The sequence below is a fragment of the Aegilops tauschii genome, chromosome 7, assembly GCF_002575655.3.
Source record: "Aegilops tauschii subsp. strangulata cultivar AL8/78 chromosome 7, Aet v6.0, whole genome shotgun sequence".
Classification (NCBI taxonomy): Eukaryota; Viridiplantae; Streptophyta; class Magnoliopsida; order Poales; family Poaceae; genus Aegilops; species Aegilops tauschii.
This window is the reverse complement of record NC_053041.3, coordinates 168,449,943-168,472,754: the sequence shown is the minus strand read 5'-3', so window position 1 is coordinate 168,472,754 and position 22,812 is coordinate 168,449,943. Positions and strand designations below refer to the sequence as shown.

The following is a 22,812-nucleotide window of genomic DNA, read 5'->3' as shown; positions in this document are numbered from 1 at the left end:
GAAGGCATGAAGTCAACTGGTCAATAGCACACGGCCGCCGTGCTTTCCACTCTGAGCAAATTTGACCATATAGTCCAGGTTACCACACTTGCTCGGTTCTGCCCGGCACGGCTTTGAAGTTTGAATGCTTGAACTCGGGTCTCGTCAAGACGTCACCTTCTTTCATGTGTACTTCTGGTCTTCTAGAGCGAGGTGCATTGCTGTGTGGCGCATTCGCATGTACCCAGCTCACACACGATTACTGCATTTTTTTTAATGAGGTGGGAGATGCATGCCAGAACTTGCAAAGCCGATTCAAATGTAGTGCGACGCATGGTCGCCGCAGAGGGGCCCAGCATAACGGCCGCGCATATACCTTGCCTAATGCGAGTTGAAGCGACCGCGCGCGTCAGGGCGTCGTGAATGGGCCGGCCAAGTTAGGTTCTAGGTAAGTCGATTTTTTTTTGCCTCATCCAAATTGATTACATGATGTCTGAGAAGACAGGCTTTCTCTGGTAAGGCTTATAGAAAAACCCCTTCTTTATTATACTAATCTTAACATAGTCTTTGTACGTTAGTAAGCTATAAAATCAGACCCTCTACTGGTGAAATCAGTAAAAGTTTTAAAATTTTAAAATTTTGTCTTAAGTCAAAGTTTTAAAATTTTAATCAACTTTTTAGAAAAAAGTAGCAGTATTTATGATATTAAATTAATATCACTAGATCCGTTTTGAAATGTACTATGATAATATACCAATTTTATGTCATATATGTTACTACTATTTTTAATAAAGTTGATCAAAATTTTGACTTAGAACAAAACCTAAATGTAAACTTATTCGCGGACGGAGGGAGTACGTTTCTTCATTTGATTCCATCCGTCCAACCAACATTCTTTTTTTGTCATCAGCATAAGTTAATTGCATGTCTTCATTCATTCTATCGGGTGCACCCACACAAAGAACGAACCAAACACACATGTCTGTTACATCGCATCTTTTAGAAAAAGAGGCCGAGGCCAGGCGTTACCTATGAAGCGTCAGAGCAAGATAAATGCATCAATCTCACTCTACTTTTTTAATCAATCAATCAAATCTCGCTCTTACTCTTTTTCTTCTTGCATGCATGCATGCTTCCCAACGTATCAAGTTTAAAATGTCTGCCTTACTTAGTTTAGCTAGCTTTCGTAGAAAGGTAATTAGCTCAATTTGCCACCTTTAAGGTAAGTACATGCATGCAATTTCTGTGCAGTTGTGCAACATACCAATATTGAAGGTTCATGTTTTAAGTGGCCCTTTTATGTTGTTATTGGGCATCTAGACAAAACATAGGGACAAAATCACACCCAGAGACAAATCGAAAATGAACTTGCAACTATGACAAAAATGGTTCAAGTCCAGTTGCATGTCACGTTGGACTTGCAACTAAGATAAAAGGGGTCAGCCCCCCAAGTTACGCATCTCTTCTTCTAGTTTGAACGTCTTAAAGTGTATCATTCAGAAAAGGTAAGGTTACAGGGCGCTCTGAGGAGGAGATTTGTAAAATGGATTTCTAATTAGTTAGTAGGAGAAGCAAGGGAGGAATTGTAACTAGGATAAAAAGTTGGTCGGGCTTAGTTGTGTAAGAAAGGTAGACTCGCAACTAGGACCAGAAAAGAGGCAGGCACAGTTGAATGCTGGGGTGGACTTGCAACTGGGTCAAAATCACCCCCCCCCCCCCCCAGCTACGTGTTGAGGGTGGACTTATAACTTAGACAAAGCACTTGCGTATCAAGGTTGAACTTGTAACTAGGACAAAAAATGAGGCATGTGCATTTGCATGGCGAGAGTAGGCATGCAACTAGGACAAAAACATGTGTCGTGCCCAGTTGCACGTTGGATATGGATTTGCAGCTGAGACAAAAAGGGTCGGGCCCCCAGTTGCCTGTCAACGATAAATTTGAAACTGAGACAAACAACACTATAATAAACAACACGAAATCTATCTCAAAAAAGGGGAAAACACAAAGTGGTACAAAAAGTGTTGAAAAACATGAATCTTGAGCACCTCGATCGTGTGGTTAGTAAGTTAGATCTGACTTAACTATTTCTCATCTAGGTGGGAATTAGCAAATCCATTTTTTATTGTTATTTTTTAAAATATTATAAAAACATATATTTCAAAACATAAAAAACTAAAAAATTAAATCATAAATTTTAAAAATGTTAACACAATGTAAAACAATTGTTAGCTTAATTCAAAAAAATGCTGATAGCATATTAGAAAAATGTTTGTGACATTTTAAAAATGCTCATGTGTTTCAAAAAATGTAAGTAACATTATAAAAAATGCTTATCATATATTTGGAACAAAATTAAATGTATAAAAAAACTTCAAATGTATATGAAAAATGTTGATAGCATATAAAAATAAGTATTCATGATATTTTAAAAATGTTCATGCATTTCAGAAAATGTATACAACATTATAAAAATGGTGATCATATATTTGAAAAATGTTAAATGTATACCAAATAAATGCTTCAGATGCATATGAAAAATGTACAATGTTTATGGGAAAAACTAGACATCACACATCTACTTGAAAAAAATGTTAATCACTGTATTCAAAAATATTAATCATTGTATTAAAAAAGTTAATTGTGTATTAATTTTTTTAAACGTGTATAAAAATATTCTTGATGTGCACAAAAAAGTAGACATGGAAAACATTTATTTTAGAAAATGTTTTGTTTATTTAAAAAATAACATGTATAAAAATATTGTTTCACATCTACATAATTTCTTACATGGAAGAGAGAGAAAAATACAAACAACACGTACAAAAAAAGCTCAACCAAAAAGATTCTAAAACCGATGAAAACCATAAACAAAAACACATTAAAGGGAAGGAAGAAAACCCCAAAGAAAACCAAAGAGAACTAGTGTGAAAAAGAAATAGAAATGAAAAAACACGAAGAAAATCAATAAAAACTAAAGAAAGAAAGAAAGAAAACGGAAGAAAAGATGAAGAAAAACAAAAAAACTAGTGAAACCCACGTAAAAAAGAAGCTAGTGAAAACAAAGAAAACAGAAGTTATAGTGAAGAGAAAAGAAAAACCAAAGAAAATATAAAAACCATTGATAAAACAAAAAGAATAAAAAAAATTGAAAAACCAAAGTGAACTGACCGAACGCAACAGCCAGACGCGAACGAGCAAGCTCCTGCATTCTAATGGGACGTCCATATGAGAGTGGTATGGAAGGGTGGAGCTATCATCTTTCTATAAGCACCCCTCAAGAAAATCATCTTTCTATAAGCAAGATATAACTCCTGCACAACATAACACCTCTACCTCGTGCCTCCCATACGTCAGCCTATGGCCTAGTTGGTTGCCAAGCTCCATGTAGCATTGCGACTAGCTGAACGGTAAAACCCTATTTGTCACTCTCTGCAACGAAATGAGTGTCGGAGGATCTGAAATGACTAGTTAAAGGGCACTCTTTACAAGGTTACTTTCATCTTCTTTGGTGGTTTCAAGTGACGCATCACATCTATGCTACTTGTCGCAACCTTATATTTTTTGTGGAATTTCTTCCCATACACAAAACTAATGGGTGGTATTTTTAGATTCTTTTTTCAAAACCAATATCCCATTTCCAACTTGTACTCCTAACATGTGCTCCGAACTAGCACTAATTTGTGCTCCCGGATAACACTAGCATGTGTGCTTCCAACGTGTGCTCTCAACGAACACGAACTTATGATCTCTACGTGTACTAACATTTGTCTCAAGTGAAACTAACATGTGCTCCCGCACTGGTGAAGGACAATTGTGCTCCCAGCGGGAGCACATGTGTGCTTCCCAAATGAACTAACTTGTGCTCATGTGGGGTGAAGCACACATGTGCTTCTGCATGCTCCATGTTGGAGTAGACATGTGCTCACACCTGTGCTCCCATAGATTAAAAAAAGGAAGAAAAAACAGAGAAAGTGTTAGAAAAAAACAGGAAAAAAAACCCTAAACCAAGAAGAAAAGAACGAAAATAAAAAAGAAAAAACAATCGTGGGAAAGCGTCCAGCACGTTACACATTGCAAGGCTAGGCGCACCACGTGGAGTGCTCTTGTTTTTTTTTAGAAGATGGAGTGCGCTAGTTAGTTGCTCCCCGGGGAATCACATAGAGCCAACAATCCATGGGCCAGGCCAATTTACGAGTGTTGCAAAAATTTAAAATTTATGATTTTTTTTTCTAAAAAACTAAATTCGCAAGTTCATTAACATTTTTAAAAACGTGAATTGTTTTCTAGTTTGTGATCTTTTTAAAAAAAATCATGAAATTTATCAAAATCGTAAAAAAATACATCCATGAACTCTATTATTTCATTGATTTTTTAAAGAATGAACAAAAGAACCGGTAGCCGGGTTGTTTCTTTAGCCAGCAGAGCAACAACAAAAGAGCTGAGCAGTAGCAGAAATATCGAGCGAAAACAAATCAAGACGTGCGACCATAATGATCGGCCATGGGCGTTACGATGACAACCCCAAGCAATTGACACGGAATAGAAGCTTCCCCTATTCCTCCCGCTGTGTGAAAAAATATCAGAAAATCGCATAGAGCCAACGTGCCATGGGTCACGCCCATTTATGGTTTTTGTAACCGGTTTTGTTTTTTTTATTTTGGTTATCCGGTTTCCTTTTCTTCTTCGTTTTCCTTCTAAATTTTCATTTTTCTTTTTATTTTTGTTCCTTTTCCTTTTTTTCTTTAGTAAAAACACATTTTCTTGTTTGCCTATGTAAATACTTTTAAAATACAGGTGAACGTTTTTAAAATACATGATGAATATTTTTTAAATGTTTGTGCAATTGTAGAAAATGTTCGCATGCATTAAAAAATTCTTGTATTTTGAAAATTGTTCCTGCATTTAAAAAATATTTATGCAATTTTAAAAGCTGTTCCTACTTTTTTTAAACATACTTTCAAAAATAAATCTGTGATTTTAAAAGCTGTTCCTACTTTTTTAAATATGTTCATATTTTAAATAAAAAATCATGCTTTCTTATAAGAAATAAAATCGATCGAACCATTGTAAACTAGAAACCAAAATAAAATAAAATTGTTGGAAAGCACTCACTAAGGAAGAGCGGCACGTGCATAAACTAGGTCGGCCCATGCCGCACGCGCATGTGCATTTGGGCGGCATTTGATGCACCTGCTGTCATATAGGAATCCTCAAACCGAACAGTGCCTCCAGCGATCAAGTTCGACAAGTTTTAGAGGGATGCAAAAATAAGTTAGTTTCATTCTAAGCACAAACACTTATTTTACATAGTAAATGTGCCTAATTAAGCACATGTGCTCTACCAATAGGCACTAGCATTCAAGTAAAACTTGGTTTATTTTTATAAACATCCCTCTAGGTATCTTGCATTGTATATGGCTTAGGCAGCCAACACTACAAGCATATGAGGTGTCGCAATTCAAGGACCTCTTGTTTCCTCTAAGGAAGTGCAAAGGGCAGAGGCATGCAATTGATTATAGATCAAAGCAGGTGTCGGGATGGTAGAGCTAAAGAGAAGAAGATCGCCGGTGATTTACGTTCCAACTTGCCCCTTTAAAAATGTAAGTATGAAAAATAAGTTGAACATACCGTGAAGGATCCCATCTTCATTGATTCTCTGATCACCACAACGGTCACCTAATGGGCGTGGAGGACTTGGAGGTCCGCGTCAAGCATGTGTATCCAGCTAGCGTACTGCAGGCACACCAGGATCGAATGTCGCCTATCTCTCCCCCTATGAGTCCTTGACAATGGGTCGACGCAACTCTTCCTCGGCCTCAAACTCTAAGGTTTCAACCTCCCCTCGCCATTGCATGAGCATAGCGAGCACACCACGCTTGTCCATTAAGGCATCAGCCGGGTGATGCATGTGGCGGCCTGCACCAGCGTGTTTTCAAGGTGCCCCGGTTGTGGTCCGTGAATCTCAGGTGTTGTCATGCCAAAACCTATAAGTACCCAACATCATGTAGCTGGATGCACCCACATCGGGACCCAGGGAGCTCATCGTCGACCACTGCTTGTTCCATGTGATCCGCCTGCTCACCACTGCCTTAGGAGCACCTAGCGTGCAATGACAGCCCTTCCATGCTAGTATTTGGAAATGCCCCACTCCCGGCGCACGTATTCCTGAACGTAGGCTTATTTTTCCTGGAGAGAGACCCCTAGCCAGGTAACACCATGTATTAGTACCGGTACATGTCTCAAGGCTCGCCCTCGACGATAAATAAGCCTAGGTTCATGTTTTAAGTGTGTGAGGCGTGCGACATTGCCTAATGCTAGCATGATGGGTATGATGTTGCATGCTAGGCACTCTAGCAACGGGAGAGCGAGTGGTCGGATCACATGGAATGAGCAGTGGTCGACAAAAAACTACATGAGCCCTGACGCTAATGTGTACTCCTCCATGATGTTTGGTTCGTGCCCATGGTTTTTGGTGCGACAACGCTTACATAGACCGCAACTACAAGCACTTGGAGAACAATCTGGCGTAGTCCGCCACGGGCATTGGGCGGCTGATGTCCTAAAGATGAGTGTGGTGAGCTCTCCACAATCATGCAACGGTGAGAAGAGGTCGAAACCTCCTAGCGTGATACCATGGTGTTGAGTTTACCCCTCCTCGAGCAACTTCTATGGGAAGATGTGGATGCACCAGCTTGACAATGCCCTCGAGGTCCTACACGGCCCAATAGGTGATTGTCATGGCAATGAGAGGTCAACAAAAACAGGTTCATCCTGTCTTAAGAACTCGAGGCGGAGCATCCTCACGTGTTGAGTAATATCAGTTACGCCACTTTTTTCCTTGTCGCTTCCACAAAGTTGTTGATAGGACCATTGTAGGTAGCCATGACATGCACATATCCCTTGAGAAAGGTGATGAACTCATGGTACGCCAACGGATGCATGTCAGTAACCCTAAATTCAAGGGTGCGGAGGGTGACGAGGGGGGGCACATCCAACACCTGACAGACGACCTAGGTGGATGTGGAATAGGTGTCGAGGCCATGTGGTATGCTCATGAGGAGTTTGTTTGCAATGAGCTGAGGCGGTCGACACACTACAAAGGTCGTTGCCAAGGTGAGGAGTTGCCATGTAGATGGAGCATGGCAATCTGGGACTCATATGTGAAGTCCTCTTGCAAGTATATAGACATTTTTTTACATGAGGGCATAAATGTTAGGAATCGCAAGTTAAGACAAATCAAACTAGAAGGGTTTGATTCATATGTGGACAAAATATGAGGCGGTTGTTACATGTGGGTAAAAGCTATTAGGAAACGTAATTTATGTGAATGAGGTTAAAATTTTAGTGGAATATATCTACTATACTAATAAGGTATTACTCACACACCTTACGAAAGTTCGCATTACAATTATGAACAGAGTCCATAGCAAAAAACAAAAACTATTTAGCCTATGCTGGAATAAGCGTATCTAAACAAGTTTTTCATACAAAATGAATTGTTAAATAGAGATATTGCACTAGATCAAGTAGGACTGTGTTCATATTTTAACACGAGAATTGTTTTATGGTACCCAACAAACAAAACAATATGGAGAACTCCACCAAATAGTTTTCCTTTATGGTAACTTGTTTCTTGCATTGTATGGTTGTAATATCTTACTAGCAAATAATAATAATAATAATAATAATAATAATAATAATAAATGATAGATGTATACGCTATACTTTGGTAATACAGAGGCAGGGACGAACCTAAGCTGCATAGACAGCAATCCATGGACCGTCCATGGTGCTACCAAGTAAGTCTCTGGGTGACTTCTCTTACAAGAAAGTAATGATCCTATGAGAATAGGCTTTGTTAGTACATGGCGCATCACATTTTCCATTTTCAACTTCTTGTTCTATTCACTTGTAACAAGCTCTTTTTTTGCCAAGTCTATCCGTTTTTTAATGATACAGTTGTATGCATCCTAGTTGCTACAAAGGTGGGGTAATGAAGTTTCCATTTTCCATAAATAAATCCAACATTAGTCGTTACATTGTGGCTGGAGTAATGTGGTGTCCGACACTCGACACCATGCCTTGTGAACTAAACAACTCTTCATGCCCTCATTATTTGCTAGGAAAAACTACACATACATATAGAATGTAAAATCCACAGGCGTTGAATAAAAAAAGAAGAAGAAAGAAATGCAACTGTGTATGGAGATGTGAAAGTTGCGCGACCTCTCGAAATCAAACCAAATGCATGGATTGATCGTAATGATGCTTCCTCAACAAATATCATTCAAACAAATTTGTGGAACACAAGTATTGGAACATATTTTAGTTGCAAAATCAAAACAATGGAAGCATGTATACGAAAAATATTCACACATAGTGCTAAATACATTTTCTAAGCTTTCTGTACTCCCTTTTTTCGTTACCACTTTTACCTTCATCTAAAGGGCATTTTTTTGTGTGAGGATAAACTATTGATGTAAGATTCGATAGAGCCTAGAACATAGGGTTAAGGCATCGATTGCTTGGTGATGGCAAGAGAGGTAAGGACAGATATACCAAGAAGGGTCATTGCGAAAGGCGGTGGATAATATAGGTGGTGAATTAGTTCTTGGGAAGGTGGCGGATCCAGATCTAACAATGATTCAAGAGAGATGATGAAGGTGATAGAGAGAACGACAATAAGATGGCAAGGGGGGAAGAGCCGAGGAGGTGACATATGGGGTCGGTGTTGCTCTTGGATCTAAAGACCACAATGTAGAAGGGAGTGTGGGGTGGTTGTACCAACACTAAGGGTAAACAAAACTTGGCGGCAGGGGGACGCAAATGCTATACAAAGGGCTAGGGAGAGATCTCTAGGGTTAGAGATTTATGATTGGCTTATATAGAGATCATGTGGAGTAAATTGGTAAAGCCAACTGTCCATAAATCGACTGATATGGTAGGAAATATTTTGTGGTTATCAAATAGGAAAGCCCAAGAGCTTTGAATATGCCAGACGAACAAAGTTATGAGAAAGACGTGCCCATAATGTCGTGACCCCATAATTGGTTAGTCGCTCACCCTTTTAATAAATTGTATCAGTTTAGATCATTGGTGGACCTAGGAATGCAATGCAGCTTGTGCAAAAGCAGACCACATGACCCAGAGGAGTGTACATGGGCCACGACCCAACTGTTGGCATATGCGGTGCGCAACCCAGAAGTCTGGGAAATGCCAGAGTAGGAGGGGCGATCCTACTATCTTAGTAAATTGTCAAAAAAAACACCACAATTGTGGGCGAGTTCTCAAAAAGCCATCGAATCATTAACAATGCAAAAAAGTGTTTTTTTCCTAAAAACACAAAACACTCGGTTGAGCGCGTTTTGATAAGAATTAAGATTGGGTCCCACTTTAAATGATGACACAGAAAGGGAAAAGTCACACCATTTGACTCAACTGACATGCTGGCATAGGTCCCACCTGTCATCCTCTCTCCCACACCTTCATCCTCTTTGCTCCTGTTTAGCCCCCGACCAGGAGCCTAGGTACACATCGGACGTCGGCGCCAAGGTCGCTTGCTGCCCCCTCTTTCTCCCCAACCAGGACAAAGCAGAAATAGCCACAACCATGAATGGTTCCTCTTCTGGTACAACGGAACAATAGCGACGCCGTCCTGATTCCTCAGGCCATGTCCCCCTTCTCCTCCAACAAGCAACACATCAGCCACCTAGTCCTGGAGGCTGGCAGGAACATGTCCAACTTGTACAAGTCAAACGAGTACCACTAGGTGGCCCGCAAAAGAGGGGCTATGGCGCGGTGCGGCGATGACAGTTTGTAGAGCGACGACTGTGCACAGCTTTGCGGCCATGGCGGCACATGGCGCAGAAGTATAGTGTATCAACAATCACGTTCTCCTTGTGCTCTGCAGGTCACTAGAGAATCATCGAGGGGCGACCATGGCTCGATCGTCTTGGTTGCGATGGCGACGCCCATGATCTAGATCTCCTAGCCGTGGATGAAGAGGAAACCATCGCACCCATATGAGTGAGCGTACAAAGAATGTGACGACGCAACAGCCATTGGTAAGCACGTCCAGGACTCCAGGGGCTCACACATCTAGAGAGGCCTTCGATGCAGATGGGAGAGCAGGAGGAAGGGTCGGCCACCGCAGTGTCACACCGGAGCTCGAGGCTCCCTTAGCTCACCCGGTTCAGGAGCGACAGTGATTCGTGCCCATGGATGGCGCACACTCCTGCTATGGTGCCGAGGCCACCATGCAACTGTTGTCCCGTGACCTCTAGTGATCCCGCGCCTAAGGCCGTTGGTCGTTGTCATCGTGTTCTTCGGCCACCCCAAGCGCCCAAACCACTCCAGGAAGCTGGAAATGTGTCCCCTTTGCCGATTGCATGCACGAGCTCGTCAAGACTCACATCGCAACACACACTTTGTTCATCTACGGTCCGCTTCATGGCATGGCAGTGACTGCTCACAGAGCGCGCACAAGGTGCTGGATGAAATGCATGAGCGACAGAGGAGGGATATAGATGCTGATGCATTAACCCTACAGCAACCTAACGTCATAGCATAACGGCGCGAGTTTTAGATGTCATCTCAGCATTGACAATGGGCACCAACCGTTAGATTCAGCATCAAACGACTCTCAACTGAGTGTTTAGTGCTTTTAGTTTTTTTACCGAAATCCATGGTTTACAAACATTAGTCAGTGTTTTTTAAGGAAAGAGTCCATAATTGTGGTGTTTTTTGACAATTTTCTCTTATTATTTAGATGCTCGGCAAAAATATGACACTTCAAGCTCTCACATGAAGCTCGGATATTTCTCTCTTGATCACATTTTTGGTCGCCAAATGTGCAAATAGGTCTTCAAAAGCAGGATTTCGCCTCCTGAGGTGCTTACAAAGAGCTCTCCACCAAATATGTTGAAGAACAAAAAGTTTCAATCATCTAGATCAAGAGCAAAAGAACAAAAGCCAACCTTTTCAAGCAGCTTCTCCATTGCAATAGGCTAAACACCACTTATGGCGCACAATGTTATGGCGGGAGGACAAATGCCTCGATGCCAGGATCAAGTTGAATCAACACGTCACTCATTTGTCGTTTTTGTTTCACCGCTATGACCTGGACAAGAATTGCCATTCAACACTATGTTGTCCTAAATCCAAAAATAAAAACACTATGTTGTCCTCGACGATCTTGGTTAGTGATTTGACCCTTTTGGCTGCTATGTCTTGGCATGACTATTACTCCCTCCATTCCAAATATATACAATACCAAATTTGTATGATTAGACCCATCATGAAACTATTTTCATATATCATTAATCTTTGTCAAACATACATATGTTTGATTGTTATAGAAATTGATGCCCCTTATATTATGGGATGGAGTGAGTAATTCATACGTTTCTTTGAGAAATGATTCCAAATGAACCACTTGGAATTGATATCTAGTAACTTTGCTCCTAATCGGTTAAAATGTTTGAAAGATCGTGGATGTCGCCTAGAGGGGGGGGTGAATAGGCGCTTTAAAATAATTACGGTTTAGGCTTAAACAAAAGCGGAATAAACCTAGCGGTTAATTTGTCAAGCACAAAACTAAAACAACTAGGCTCACCTATGTGCACCAACAACTTATGCTAAGCAAGATAAGCAACTATGTGATAGCAAGATATATGACAAAGAACAATATGGCTATCACAAAGTAAAGTGCATAAGTAAAGGGCTTGGGTAAGAGATAACCGAGGCATGCGGAGACGACGATGTATCCCGAAGTTCACACCCTTGCGGATGCTAATCACCGTTTGGAGCGGTGTGGAGGTACAATGCTCCCCAAAAAGCCACTAGGGCCACCGTAATCTCCTCACCCCCTCGCACAATGCAAGATGTCGTGATTCCACTAAGGGACCCTTGAGGGCGGTCACCGAACCCGTACAAATGGCAACCCTTGGGGGCGGTCACCGAACCTGTCAAATTGCTCGGGGCGATCTCCACAACCTAATTGGAGACCCCGACGCTTGCCCGGAGCTTTACACCACAATGATTGAGCTCCGAACACCACCAACCGTCTAGGGCGCCCAAGCACCCAAGAGGAACAAGCTCAAGGGCACCAAGCACCCAAGAGTAATAAGCTTCTCAACTTGTAACTTAAACGTATCACTGTGAAGAACTCAAACCGATGCACCAAATGCAATGGCAAGGGCACACGGAGTGCCCAAGTCCCTCACTCTCAAATCCCACCAAAGCAACGAAAGCTATGGAGGAAAATGAGACGAAGAACAGGAGAACACCAAGAACTCCAAGATCTAGATCCAAGGGTTTCCCCTCACATAGAGGAGAAAGTGATTGGTGGAAATGTGGATCAAGATCTCCTCTCTCTTTTCCCCCCCCCAAACTAGCAAGAATCCATGGAGGGATTGAGAGAAAGCAAGCTCGAAGAAGGTCAACAATGGGGGAAGAACATGAGCTTAAAGGATAAGACTCAATGGGGAAGAAGACCCCCTTTTACAGGAGCTCCCGAATCCAACCATTATGTGCTCAGTCTGCGCACGAGCGGTACTACCGCTCAGGGGAGCGGTACTACCGCCCGGGCGGTAGAACACAGAGAGCGGAGCAAAACAGAGGGTGAGGCAGAGCCGTATGAGCGGCACTACCGCTGGAGCCCGCGGTACTACCGTTGGCCGCAGCGGTACTACCGCTTGGCCAGCCGGTACTACCGCTGGGACCGCGCACAACGCCTACCACGAGCACAGGGAGGAGGGCCATTGAGCGGCACTAGGGGCGGTGGTAGCCGCGGTACTACCGCTCCTACTGCCGCTACTACTGCCGCTGAACCGGACACGAGAAAACCACGTCTCGAGTCGAGGCGGTACCAGCGCGGAACCGGAGCCATACTACCGCTTATGGCCATGGGCGGTACTACCGCTGTGAGACAGTGGTACTACCGCTTATGGCGATACGCGGTACTGCCGCTCCGGCCCAACGGTACTACCGCTGGCACCAAACATATGCCACTTCCACGAAAACAAGTATACTCCAAGGAAAACCAGAACTGCCATAACTTCTGCAAATGAGCTCTGAATCGAGCAAACTCAAGCTTGTTGGAGAGGCAAAGGAGGTATGCCTAACAACCGAGAAGAACCGGCATAACCTCCAACATCGAAAACATCATAAAAGATGCGAGTGAACTCCGTTTTCGATGAACTCGAGCTTGTCATCAAGATGACCATAAGCTCCAAATCTCACAAAGAGAAGAACCAAAACAAGAACCAATAAAGATGATGCAAGGATGCAATGGTTTGAGCTCTCTATGAATGATACGATCAAGCTACTCATTGAGAGCCTTCCCCTTGATAGTATGGCAATCGATCCTATAACCCGGTCTCCCAACTACCACCATGAGACCGGTAAAATAGAAAACCTATCAAGGGCAAACCTTTGCCTTGCACATGGTCCACTTGAGCTAGATGATGATGATCTTGACTCCTTCAAGTTGGACCACCTTTCTTGATTGCGTTAGCTCGATGAAGACTAGTTGATTGCTCCCCCATACTCCACTATGGGTGAGCCACTCTTTCGCACATCTTCACAAGTCCATTGTCACCACAATGGACGGCAAGCTTCAAGCATTTGATCTCTTTGTGATGCTCCACTTGAACTTGCACACCGCAACCTAACCCCACAAAGAACTCTCACATAGACCATGGGTTAGTACACAAAGCGTAATGGACAATGCTTACCATACCATGGGATCACTTGATCCCTCTCGGTACATCATCTAGTTGATCATCTTGATTCACTCTTTGACTAAGTCTTGATCAACATCTCACAAGACCAATCTTTAGGTAATTCCTTGAATAGCACCTTGGTCGACACAAACTCTCCTTGAAACCAACACATGTACTCCAAGAAAAGCCTATGGACAAAACCTTCAAATATAACTCAAGGCAACCATTAGTCCATAGAGATTGTCATCAATTACCAAGACCAAACATGGGGGCACCGCATGTTCTTTCAATGTTGTTCATCCACTGCAAGAGCCAGTATCGTGGGGAATACCTGCATGTAGTGGCGCCAAAGGCGAAGGGCACCGAGCAGCATAGGCGCCCCGACCTAGACGCCCCATCAGTCGGTCGTGAAGCGCCACTCTGCTAGCGTCCTCCTCCTCGTCACCCAGGTGGAGCCCTGCCGGCATCCACCTCCGCCCAAGCTCCACAATGACGTCCTCCTCTACCCAAGCTCCACGACGACCTCTCACACATGTAGCTAGCTACAGGCACAACATTGGCAACTAATGTGTTCTCTGATTTTGTCAGCTAGCTGCATGCACAATGAATGTTAAACTCATTTTCTCCCAGAGGCAAGATGCAGAACAACGTTGCTAATTTGTTCTCCGATTTTGTAGAATGTGCCGAATAGAGTTTGCTTAGCATGCTGAATGGAGTGCTTGATCTATGTATAAGTGCCTTTTTATAAAATTCAGACACGGTGAATTGGATGTCTATGTATATGTGCGTTTAGAAAATTCCGAGATGAAGCACTGCTAACGTTTGCATTGTATATTTTGCTTCTTATAAAGTTTCTGCGATGGAGCATTGCATTGCTATTTTTCTTGTTATAATTGACTATATTTTTCTTGTTGATATCATGTCAAAATTGTGATGTTTTATTAACCGAATTATTTGGTGAGTATAGAGCAACCAAACAACTGCAGTTGCATATACTCAGCACGTCTGCACTCGGTATGTCTCAAAGGAGAACAACCATGCTAATGTGAGAACAACTACTAAACACATCCTTAATTGCGCTCTTTGACACCAATGGTACATTAAAATTGGTGAAGATGTCGGACCCGCGGTGCTAATGTAAGAAGTTTTTCTTTCTTTCTTCCTCTTTTTTAGATTATCTTTTAGATGAATCTTCCTCTCGTTTAGCTTGTCCTCATCCTACCACCATGAGGCTGCGCATAGCAACTTGTTGTGTTGTTGGTGCCCTAGAAAAACTTGTTGAGTTGACAGCGTTGCTGGCTGCAAATTTGCATTATTCGGTTGAGAATAATCAATAATGTTAGAACCATCCCTTAAAAAAAGATGTTAGAACCATCACCACCAGCGTCCGTGATGGATAGATGACGAGACAATGCCTGTGTTAACTCGTTTACTGTGAGAGCTTCAGCTGCTTCCTGCTAAACCTATGTGGTGCTTCCTGCCTAAGCAGACCGCACGTCGATATAATGTTTTCTGTGGATGGTGTTGGAAGGAATTTGAACATAAATCACCTTAAATTGTAAAGGAGAAACCCCGCCAAAAAAATGGAAAGGAGAAAAATGTTATTTCAACATTTGGGTTGGGGTGGCTGAGATGGGCCCCCTTTTTTATATAAGTGGAGACGGGCCAGCTGAAACCAGAGGAAGCCCACCTGGGCCTTATAAGCCTGACTGTGTCCTGAAAGGACACCCGACACCCGAAGAAGGGAAACCCCACCTTGTCCGCCGCCGCCGCCACCCACCTCTTCTCCCAAACGCTCAACCCTACTTCTCCGACCATGGCCAAGAAGCGCGGCGAGAAGAGGTCGGCACCACCACCGCCACCGCCGCCGGCTGCCTCCTCTGAGGAGACGCACTCGGGCGCAGACGAGTCCGAGGACGAAGAGACCATCGCCGTGTCTCGTACCCCTGCCCCCAAGAACCCGCCCCCGCAGCCGCAGAAGGGCGAGGAGTCCGAGACCTCTGACGAGGAGGAGGAGGAGGAGCCATCCCCCGCGGCCCCGAACACTGCCCCCAAGAAGCAGCCTCCGCCGGCGCGACAGAGCGAGGACTCCGACAGTTCCGACGACGAGGAGGATGGGGGTTCCGAATCTGACAAAGATGCGCCGCCGCCGAAGCCATCTCCGAAGCAGGAAGCGAAGGCCCCGGATGCCAAGAAGCCGCGCCTGGCTTTCCACCGCGTCTGGTCCACCAACGACGAGGTCCGTATCCTCGAGGCCCTCGCCGCTCACCAAAAGGAGCACGGCGTGCTGCCGCAGCCCAACGCTCTGGTCGAAGCCCTCGCCGGAAAGCTCGACAACCGTGCCTACAGCAGCAAGGAGCTCCAGGGGAAGGTCAAAAGCCTCAAGCATCGGTATGTGTCAGCCGCCAAGAAGCACGAGCTCCCGACCAAAGAACACGACCGCCGGCTCTTCGACCTCTCCAAGATCCTCTGGAGCGGCCACAAGTACAGGGCCCGTGCTGCCACCGCTTCTACTGCTGCTGCCACCGCCAAGGCGAACAACCACGAGCCCAAGGGATTTGAGGAGATGTGTGAGTTGTACCCGTACCTCGCGGAGGAGGTGAAGAAGAGCATGTTCAAGCGGGAGTTCGGAAAGATGGACGACGACAAGGCACGCTTGCTGGACGAGAAGATCAAGAAGCAGAGGGTACAGCAGATGAAGGTGGAGCTTCGCCGCAGCGACCTTGCCAGGGAGGTGACCAAGGCGATAATGGACCTGATCGACTGATGGGAGTGGGATGAGCTTATCTGAAACTGTATCGATGATCACCCGAAATTGGTGACAATGTGAGCATCCTAGAATTGGTAAATTGTGCCGTGTTTGATGGTAAGAATGTTTTTGCGGCAAGAGAGTGTGATCACTGGTTCCGTCAAATAGTGTTAGGTTAAGAGATGCTAGCTGAATGGGTTAGTTCAGTAAAGATGTTCTGCTGTTATTAGTTTTCATAGCTCGTTCATACAGGTTGTTCATGGTCTTTTGAGTGTTTCAGATTCCAGGTGCGGATTAGATTTCGCTTTTGAATATTTCAAAGGTATAGACAGGAGTCATAAGTCTGAATTCGGTGACTGTTATGGATCACCAGATTGTGTTTTGCATTGTGGTGGATTACTGCTCTCCTCGCTAATCTGCTAGTTTTTTGTTCGTTCATGAATGGATCCCCATGTTCTGATATCGATGACTGTTAAGGTTCTCAGGCTTTATTTTGCATTGCAGTGGATTTTGCTGACCTTGCCTGTTTGCGTTGTTTTTCTTGTCTATTTTTCTGTATTTTAACAAGAAGATGTTTTTCTTGTCTATTTTTCTATATTTTAACAAGAAGATGTTTTTCTTGTCTATTTTTCTGTATTTTAACAAGAAGAGCTCTATTTCAGCTATATGGGTTAGTCGTGCCTTGTTTGTGCTGGAGGTCACCAACTCCTGATCAGTGGCCACCGCGGTGCTGAATCCTGCAAACCAAGGAGGCCCTACATGAATCCTTCGCCCGCAATTTGGTGAATTTTGTGCTCTCTCCTGTCTTTCCGTCACCCTTTCTATTCTCAGCTCTCACGATTGAATCAGCCACAAGTGAATTAGGCATAGAATACTTGCAGGCCATGGACCTGGTGCTTTCCCATTGCTTTAATCTCTCTTCTCAAGTGCATCAAACTACGGAAAGAAGATGAACATCTTCAAGTTTTTCCCAGCCCCATCTCAAGCTGCTATGTTGCGGATGCAACACCACTCCTCCGATTGTGCGCGAATCTTGGTGCGAGGACATAATCGTTTGCTTTGATTCTATTTTTTCCGTGACATAGCATCCTCCCAGCATAGTTGCTCTAATCTCCCCCCGATCCCATTTTTTCAGATAGCAACTTTCTGTGTTTTGTCCATTTAAATCCTGACAATTTTTCTGTTTCTTTAGACTTTTATACCTGGCAATTATATATGCTATAGCATGGCAACTCATTTTCTGAAAAATACGACATATCCCTCTGATATAGCATCCGCAATTTCTGAACATGGTGATGACTTTCTGCCTCGAATGCACCGATACTTCAGGCAACTAGCGAATCGGTATCGGATACCGTATCCGATACCGATACTCCTCTGATACGTCCCTGATACGTATCCAAGGAGTATCCATGCATAAACGATTTAAAACAATTCAGATACTTGAAGGATACTTTTTCAGTTCGTTTTGGATACGGCCCAGCCCATCTAAGAGACCACTGAGCCCAGTTAAGAGGCAGACAGCAATCCTAGTACCCCAGTGCTCCCTTCCTTTCCCTTCCAGTTTTCGTTCCTCTCTCCCGAGCTCACACCAGGCGGCTGGTGGCTGCGTACCTAGCAGCTACACACCCAGGGCCGGCGGCAGCGGCGACTAGCCGGCGACGAGCTGCTACTCCTCACTAACGCCTCCTGTCACGCAGCAAATAAGCATGTACACTTCTCTTCTCCTTTTCTCCTGCCCAGCCAAGCCCATCCCCTCTTCTCTTCTCCTCTGATCTGTGAAGATCTCATTTTTCTCATCAGATGGCTCCTCCTGCTGAACCTCCTCCTGTACCTACAAATCTAAGGGCACCATTGTGGAGCCATGTTCAAATCATAGAGAAATCACCTGGAGGGGGCAACACTAAATGGAAATGCGACTACTGTGGTCATGAAGCTTTGAGTAGCTACTCTAGAGTTTCTGCTCATTTGCTAAAGAAGATAGGGAACCATGGAATCCATGCATGTAAAAACGTCACGGTTGGCATTCTGAATCCTTTTTTTTTTGAAAAATAAATAAATAGTAAAACGTATCCGTATTGGCACTTTTTCAAAATGATGAATTTACGTATCCGTATTGGCCCGATACTGATACTCGTATCCGTATCGGTGCATTCGAGCTTTCTGCACTGTACCATGGCAATTCTCTGTGTTGTAGCATTTCAATCTCTATTCTACATCATGGCAATTTTCTATGATGTAGCATGATAATTACCCTCTTGCAGCATGGCATTTCCTAAAGTCATGTGGGAACTTTTTCTATTTCTGCAGCATGGCAATTCTCTATGTTGCAGTGCAACAATTTCTGAACTTTTTTTTGCAAGTTTTTTCTGTTGCAGCATGGCAATTCTCTAGATGTGTGCGAGGGAAGAGGGGTGGGTAAGTAGTCTGACAGTGGGGACATCGACCAGGACAAATCTTCGTCGTGTGTAGAGCGCCGTTCGCTTGCGGGAGCCTCCCAGAGCGCATGATCGTTCGTAGCATACGATCTGCCGTATGAGAGCACATCTCAAATCCTTTTCAGATCCGAGACCTTTAAGCCCCTGATTATTCCGCTTCATTGCAGGTACATTTTTTTGTCTTTATTTAGGAACAAGCGCTCTCCTTTTATCCCCCTTCATGAAATCTTGCTAGGTCGTCTTGGAATCTCTATGTCAGTACCAAGCCGACCGCTGGGCAGTTGGAATTAGTGGAAAAAATAGGCATGTGAATTAGGTGCAAACCAAACAATCAGAGCTCAACAAAAAATCCATGTCCATGATTTGGTCAGCTCATACCCAACTAAACACCATCGTGCACCTATGCAGCCAGCCCGCTGGCAACACGTTCCACACGTAGCGTATATCCCACTCGTCAGTCGGCCTCCTGACCTGACTCCTGACCGACACACCGCTGCATGTCGTGGCCAAACTAGCCTCCACTCCACTCGGACGTGCAGATCAACCGTGGCCACATTCCGAAGATTGAAATTCCATGTCACTAGCCCGAGCAGCGGCCGACCGGCGACCACGGGAAGAAAGGGAGAGGCGGACCGGACAGGCTTGTGATCCGATCGGCAGCGAGGAGTCGTCGTCGGCGCCGGTCCGTGCAGTATGGGTTCCGGCCATCCACCGCTATCGCGCCCCCACGGGCGTCGACCGGGTCCCGTGGTCTACTCCGTCGCGTGGGTCGCCGTCGACTGTCGTAGTTGAGCTCACAGCTGAACGCTTTAGTTAGTTATAGTTAGGCGTTGAACGGAGGCAGACGGAACGAGCTCGTTGCTGGTCGACGCACGGCGAACGGTGGTCGACGAGAAGACCTCGTGGAGCCGATCTGGCGGCCAGTGCCGTGACGGCTCGTCGGCGTACGTGCCGGCCATTGGATTGGCGGGAAAAGCTTGAGCTTTACAGCTCGAAAGCCTTCTTTTTTTTGTCCGTCCGTCTCTCTTTGTGAACGTGTGTGGAATAAACGGGAGAAATTCGCGCCTTTCGATCTGCTTCAATAAAGCAAAGGGAGCTGTTGGGATCATCAAATCGTACTTGTTTGTTTTGGTTCAGGAATGAATGTGAAACACGTACGTACCTGAAACTCGTTTTTTTCTAAAGGAAACGAAAAGAATGTGAAACACGACTCCACGAGCAGATGAAGGCAGGCACATCGGCAGTCTGAACATTGGACGAGCACAACAAAGTGGCAGAGATAAGATGGCGTGAGAAACGTGTCTCACTTTGGAGAGCGGCGTGAATTTAAATAAAATGAAATATATTTGTTCTAAAAATAAAATCTGTTGTCAGAAAAATAGTAGTAAAAATCTTTAAAAAATAGCATCCAAGATGTTCGAGTGTGCTAGGAGCGACATTTGAGGTGCCCAATGCAAAAATAAAATAAAATTTGGTTGTCGAAGAAACTTAAAAACATTTTGAAGACCTGATTTTCCTCCCTTGAGCTTTCAAATGCCATTTGCCCATTAAATTTTGCACGCTCCGGACGCACTCGAGCATCTTTCAGTGCCAAAACATTTCAGTATTTTTTACTTGTGTTTCTATTTTTCTTTTTCAAATGTATTGATCATAGATAGTAGACGAGCCTGGGCCGATGTATGGATTACCGCTCAGTTTGATGTTTTTTGTAATCTTATATGTTTCCCAACTCGTGGAATTCTGGGCACTGCTGTAATGGGAGGATCACTTCAAAATCGCAAATTACACGGAATAACTTTTGCAAAAGTTAAATATGACAAGAATTAAACAATGTTCAGTTCTCTTCTGTGTTGATCATTTTGTGTACAAGTATGCAATTACAGTGTAAAGAAAAAAAAAATCAAAATCTAGTCATCCTGGAGTATGTTTTATGCACACATCTAATCTAGCTCCCAAAACAATCTAAACAAAGGGTGAAAGCAGACGCTAAAAAATCCAGCATCTACACCGATCAAAATGGCCTCTTGAGCCCCCTGAAGTCCACCGTCTCGATGCACTCCACGCTGCCCCTGAAGCCATTGAGCAGCTTGAGCAGCTCGCTGGCCCGGTCCTTGGTGACGCCGCCGCAGCCCACCTGGAGCAGCAGGAGCAGCTTCTGGAAGGCGCCCACACGCAGCGCCTCGGCGCAGCACGCGCCGGCGCCGGCGTCCGCGGCGCGGCAGAGGCGCCAGAGCGCGGAGACGGCGAACTCCGTGGCCATGTCGGACACGCGGAACATCTTCTTGACCAGCACCGGCACGACCAGCGCGTGCGCGCGCGCGGACTCGAGTCCGGCGTCGGCGCACAGGACGCTGTCGAGCACTGCCAGTGCCTTCTCGCTCGTCCCCTTGTCAGCGTCCACGAGGAGCTCCGCCACGACGGGCACCGCGCCTAGCTCGGCGAAGCGGGCGGCCGCGCGGTCGCTGCCGGAGACGAGGTAGTAGGCCGTGACGAGCGCGGCCTTGGTGGCCTGCGGGGACACGGGGTTCCTGACGAGGCCGACGAGCGCGCTGCACACGCCCGGCGTCCTCGAGATGACGTCGACGGTGTGCCGGTCGGCGGACGAGGCGAGCTCGCGGAGGACGATGGCGGCGCTGGCCCGCGCGGCGAGGTCGCCGTGGGAGAGCACCGAGACGAGGGTCTTAAGGGAGGCCGGGGATGCAATGCAGCGCCGCGCCTCGTCGTCGAGCGGGAAGAACACGGTCAGAGCCGCCAAGATCTTCCCCAGCGCGCCCATTACCGCGGCGCTGGTGCCCTCCACGGGCTCCCCGGCGAGGCTCTGGAAAGCCGACGAGAGCTGGCGAGCCGCACCTGCCGCCGCGAGGCACCGGCGGTTGCGGTCGCTCTCCTTGCCGATCGCCCTAGCCCTGGCGGCGAGCTGCCCGCACACAGGGGCGTTCCCGCGCCTGGCGGCGGTGGACACGGCGGCGAGCACCTCGGCCGCGTCGGCCTCGGCGACGGGCACCTTGGGCGTGGGCACCCGCTCGGCCTGGTTGGCGACGCACCAGTCCTGGATCATGCGGCGCGTGGCGTGGTTGGGGACGAGGTCGGAGAGCCGCACGGGGCCGCCGGTGACGGGACACGTGGCGCGGCCCCGCGCCAGCCACCCCTCCACGCTCTCCCGGTCGTAGGTGATCCCCGTGGGCGCCGTGACCGGGTCCTTCATCAGCTCCAGCGAGATCGGGCACCGGAAGTGCGCCGGCACGGCCAGCTCCTCCTCGTTCCCAGCGTCCGCCACCTGCGGGCGCCTCCCCCGCCGCAGCAGCGGCAGCTCCGGCACCAGCCTCGTCGCCCGCGACATGGGCAGAACCATCCTGTGAACGAGAAGAGGCGTGCGAGGCGGAGCTTCCAGTCGGTCGGTCAGTCGCACGTTGCCGCGGCCGGAAAGTTTGAACGGAACGGAGTGGAGTTGAAGTCGTTGGCGTCGGTTGGAAGTTGGAACGGAGGGAGGAGAGGTCGAGGTCTGGGGGAGGTAGTGCGGCGGTGGAGCGGGATATATAGGTTGTGGAGTGGGGGGAGGGAAGCGGGGTGACGTACGTAGGCGGGGTTGGGAGGGGGGAGACGGAGACTCGTGGACTTGTGCGGGGCGGAGGATTATTTTGTTCGTTTGGTTGTGGTTGGGTCGAAGCGTTTGAATGTTGACCGTTGAACACGCAACGTTTGAACGTGCGACTCCGGCGCTCTGCTCGCGTGGAGGCCGCGGACGGCATGGAAAAACGGCACGCCGCGCGCGCGGGGATGGCCCGGTGCCAGTTGCCCGAAACCCGGCTGGTTTGCGACCTGGACATCTCCGCTGGACGGAGTGGTCCGCACTGGCTGGGCCCCGCATGTCAGCCACATCCCCCCACGGTTAATCGACCTCGGCAAGAGGAATATTCCTTA

The 22,812-nt window shown here is 46.1% G+C and overlaps 2 protein-coding genes across 2 annotated transcripts; one reads left to right on the top strand and one right to left on the bottom strand.

Moving 5' to 3' along the window:
• Positions 1-15,413: 15,413 nt before the first annotated feature.
• Positions 15,414-16,732, top strand: LOC109765547 (uncharacterized). The gene has a single exon (XM_020324328.4). It carries the CDS (start codon positions 15,521-15,523, stop codon positions 16,469-16,471), a length of 951 nt encoding a protein of 316 aa, XP_020179917.1. The 5' UTR covers positions 15,414-15,520; the 3' UTR covers positions 16,472-16,732.
• A 3,982-nt stretch (positions 16,733-20,714) lies between these two features.
• Positions 20,715-22,394, bottom strand: LOC109765546 (U-box domain-containing protein 21). The gene has a single exon (XM_020324327.4). It carries the CDS (start codon positions 22,241-22,243, stop codon positions 20,903-20,905), a length of 1,341 nt encoding a protein of 446 aa, XP_020179916.1. The 5' UTR covers positions 22,244-22,394; the 3' UTR covers positions 20,715-20,902.
• Between the last annotated feature and the right edge of the window lie 418 nt (positions 22,395-22,812).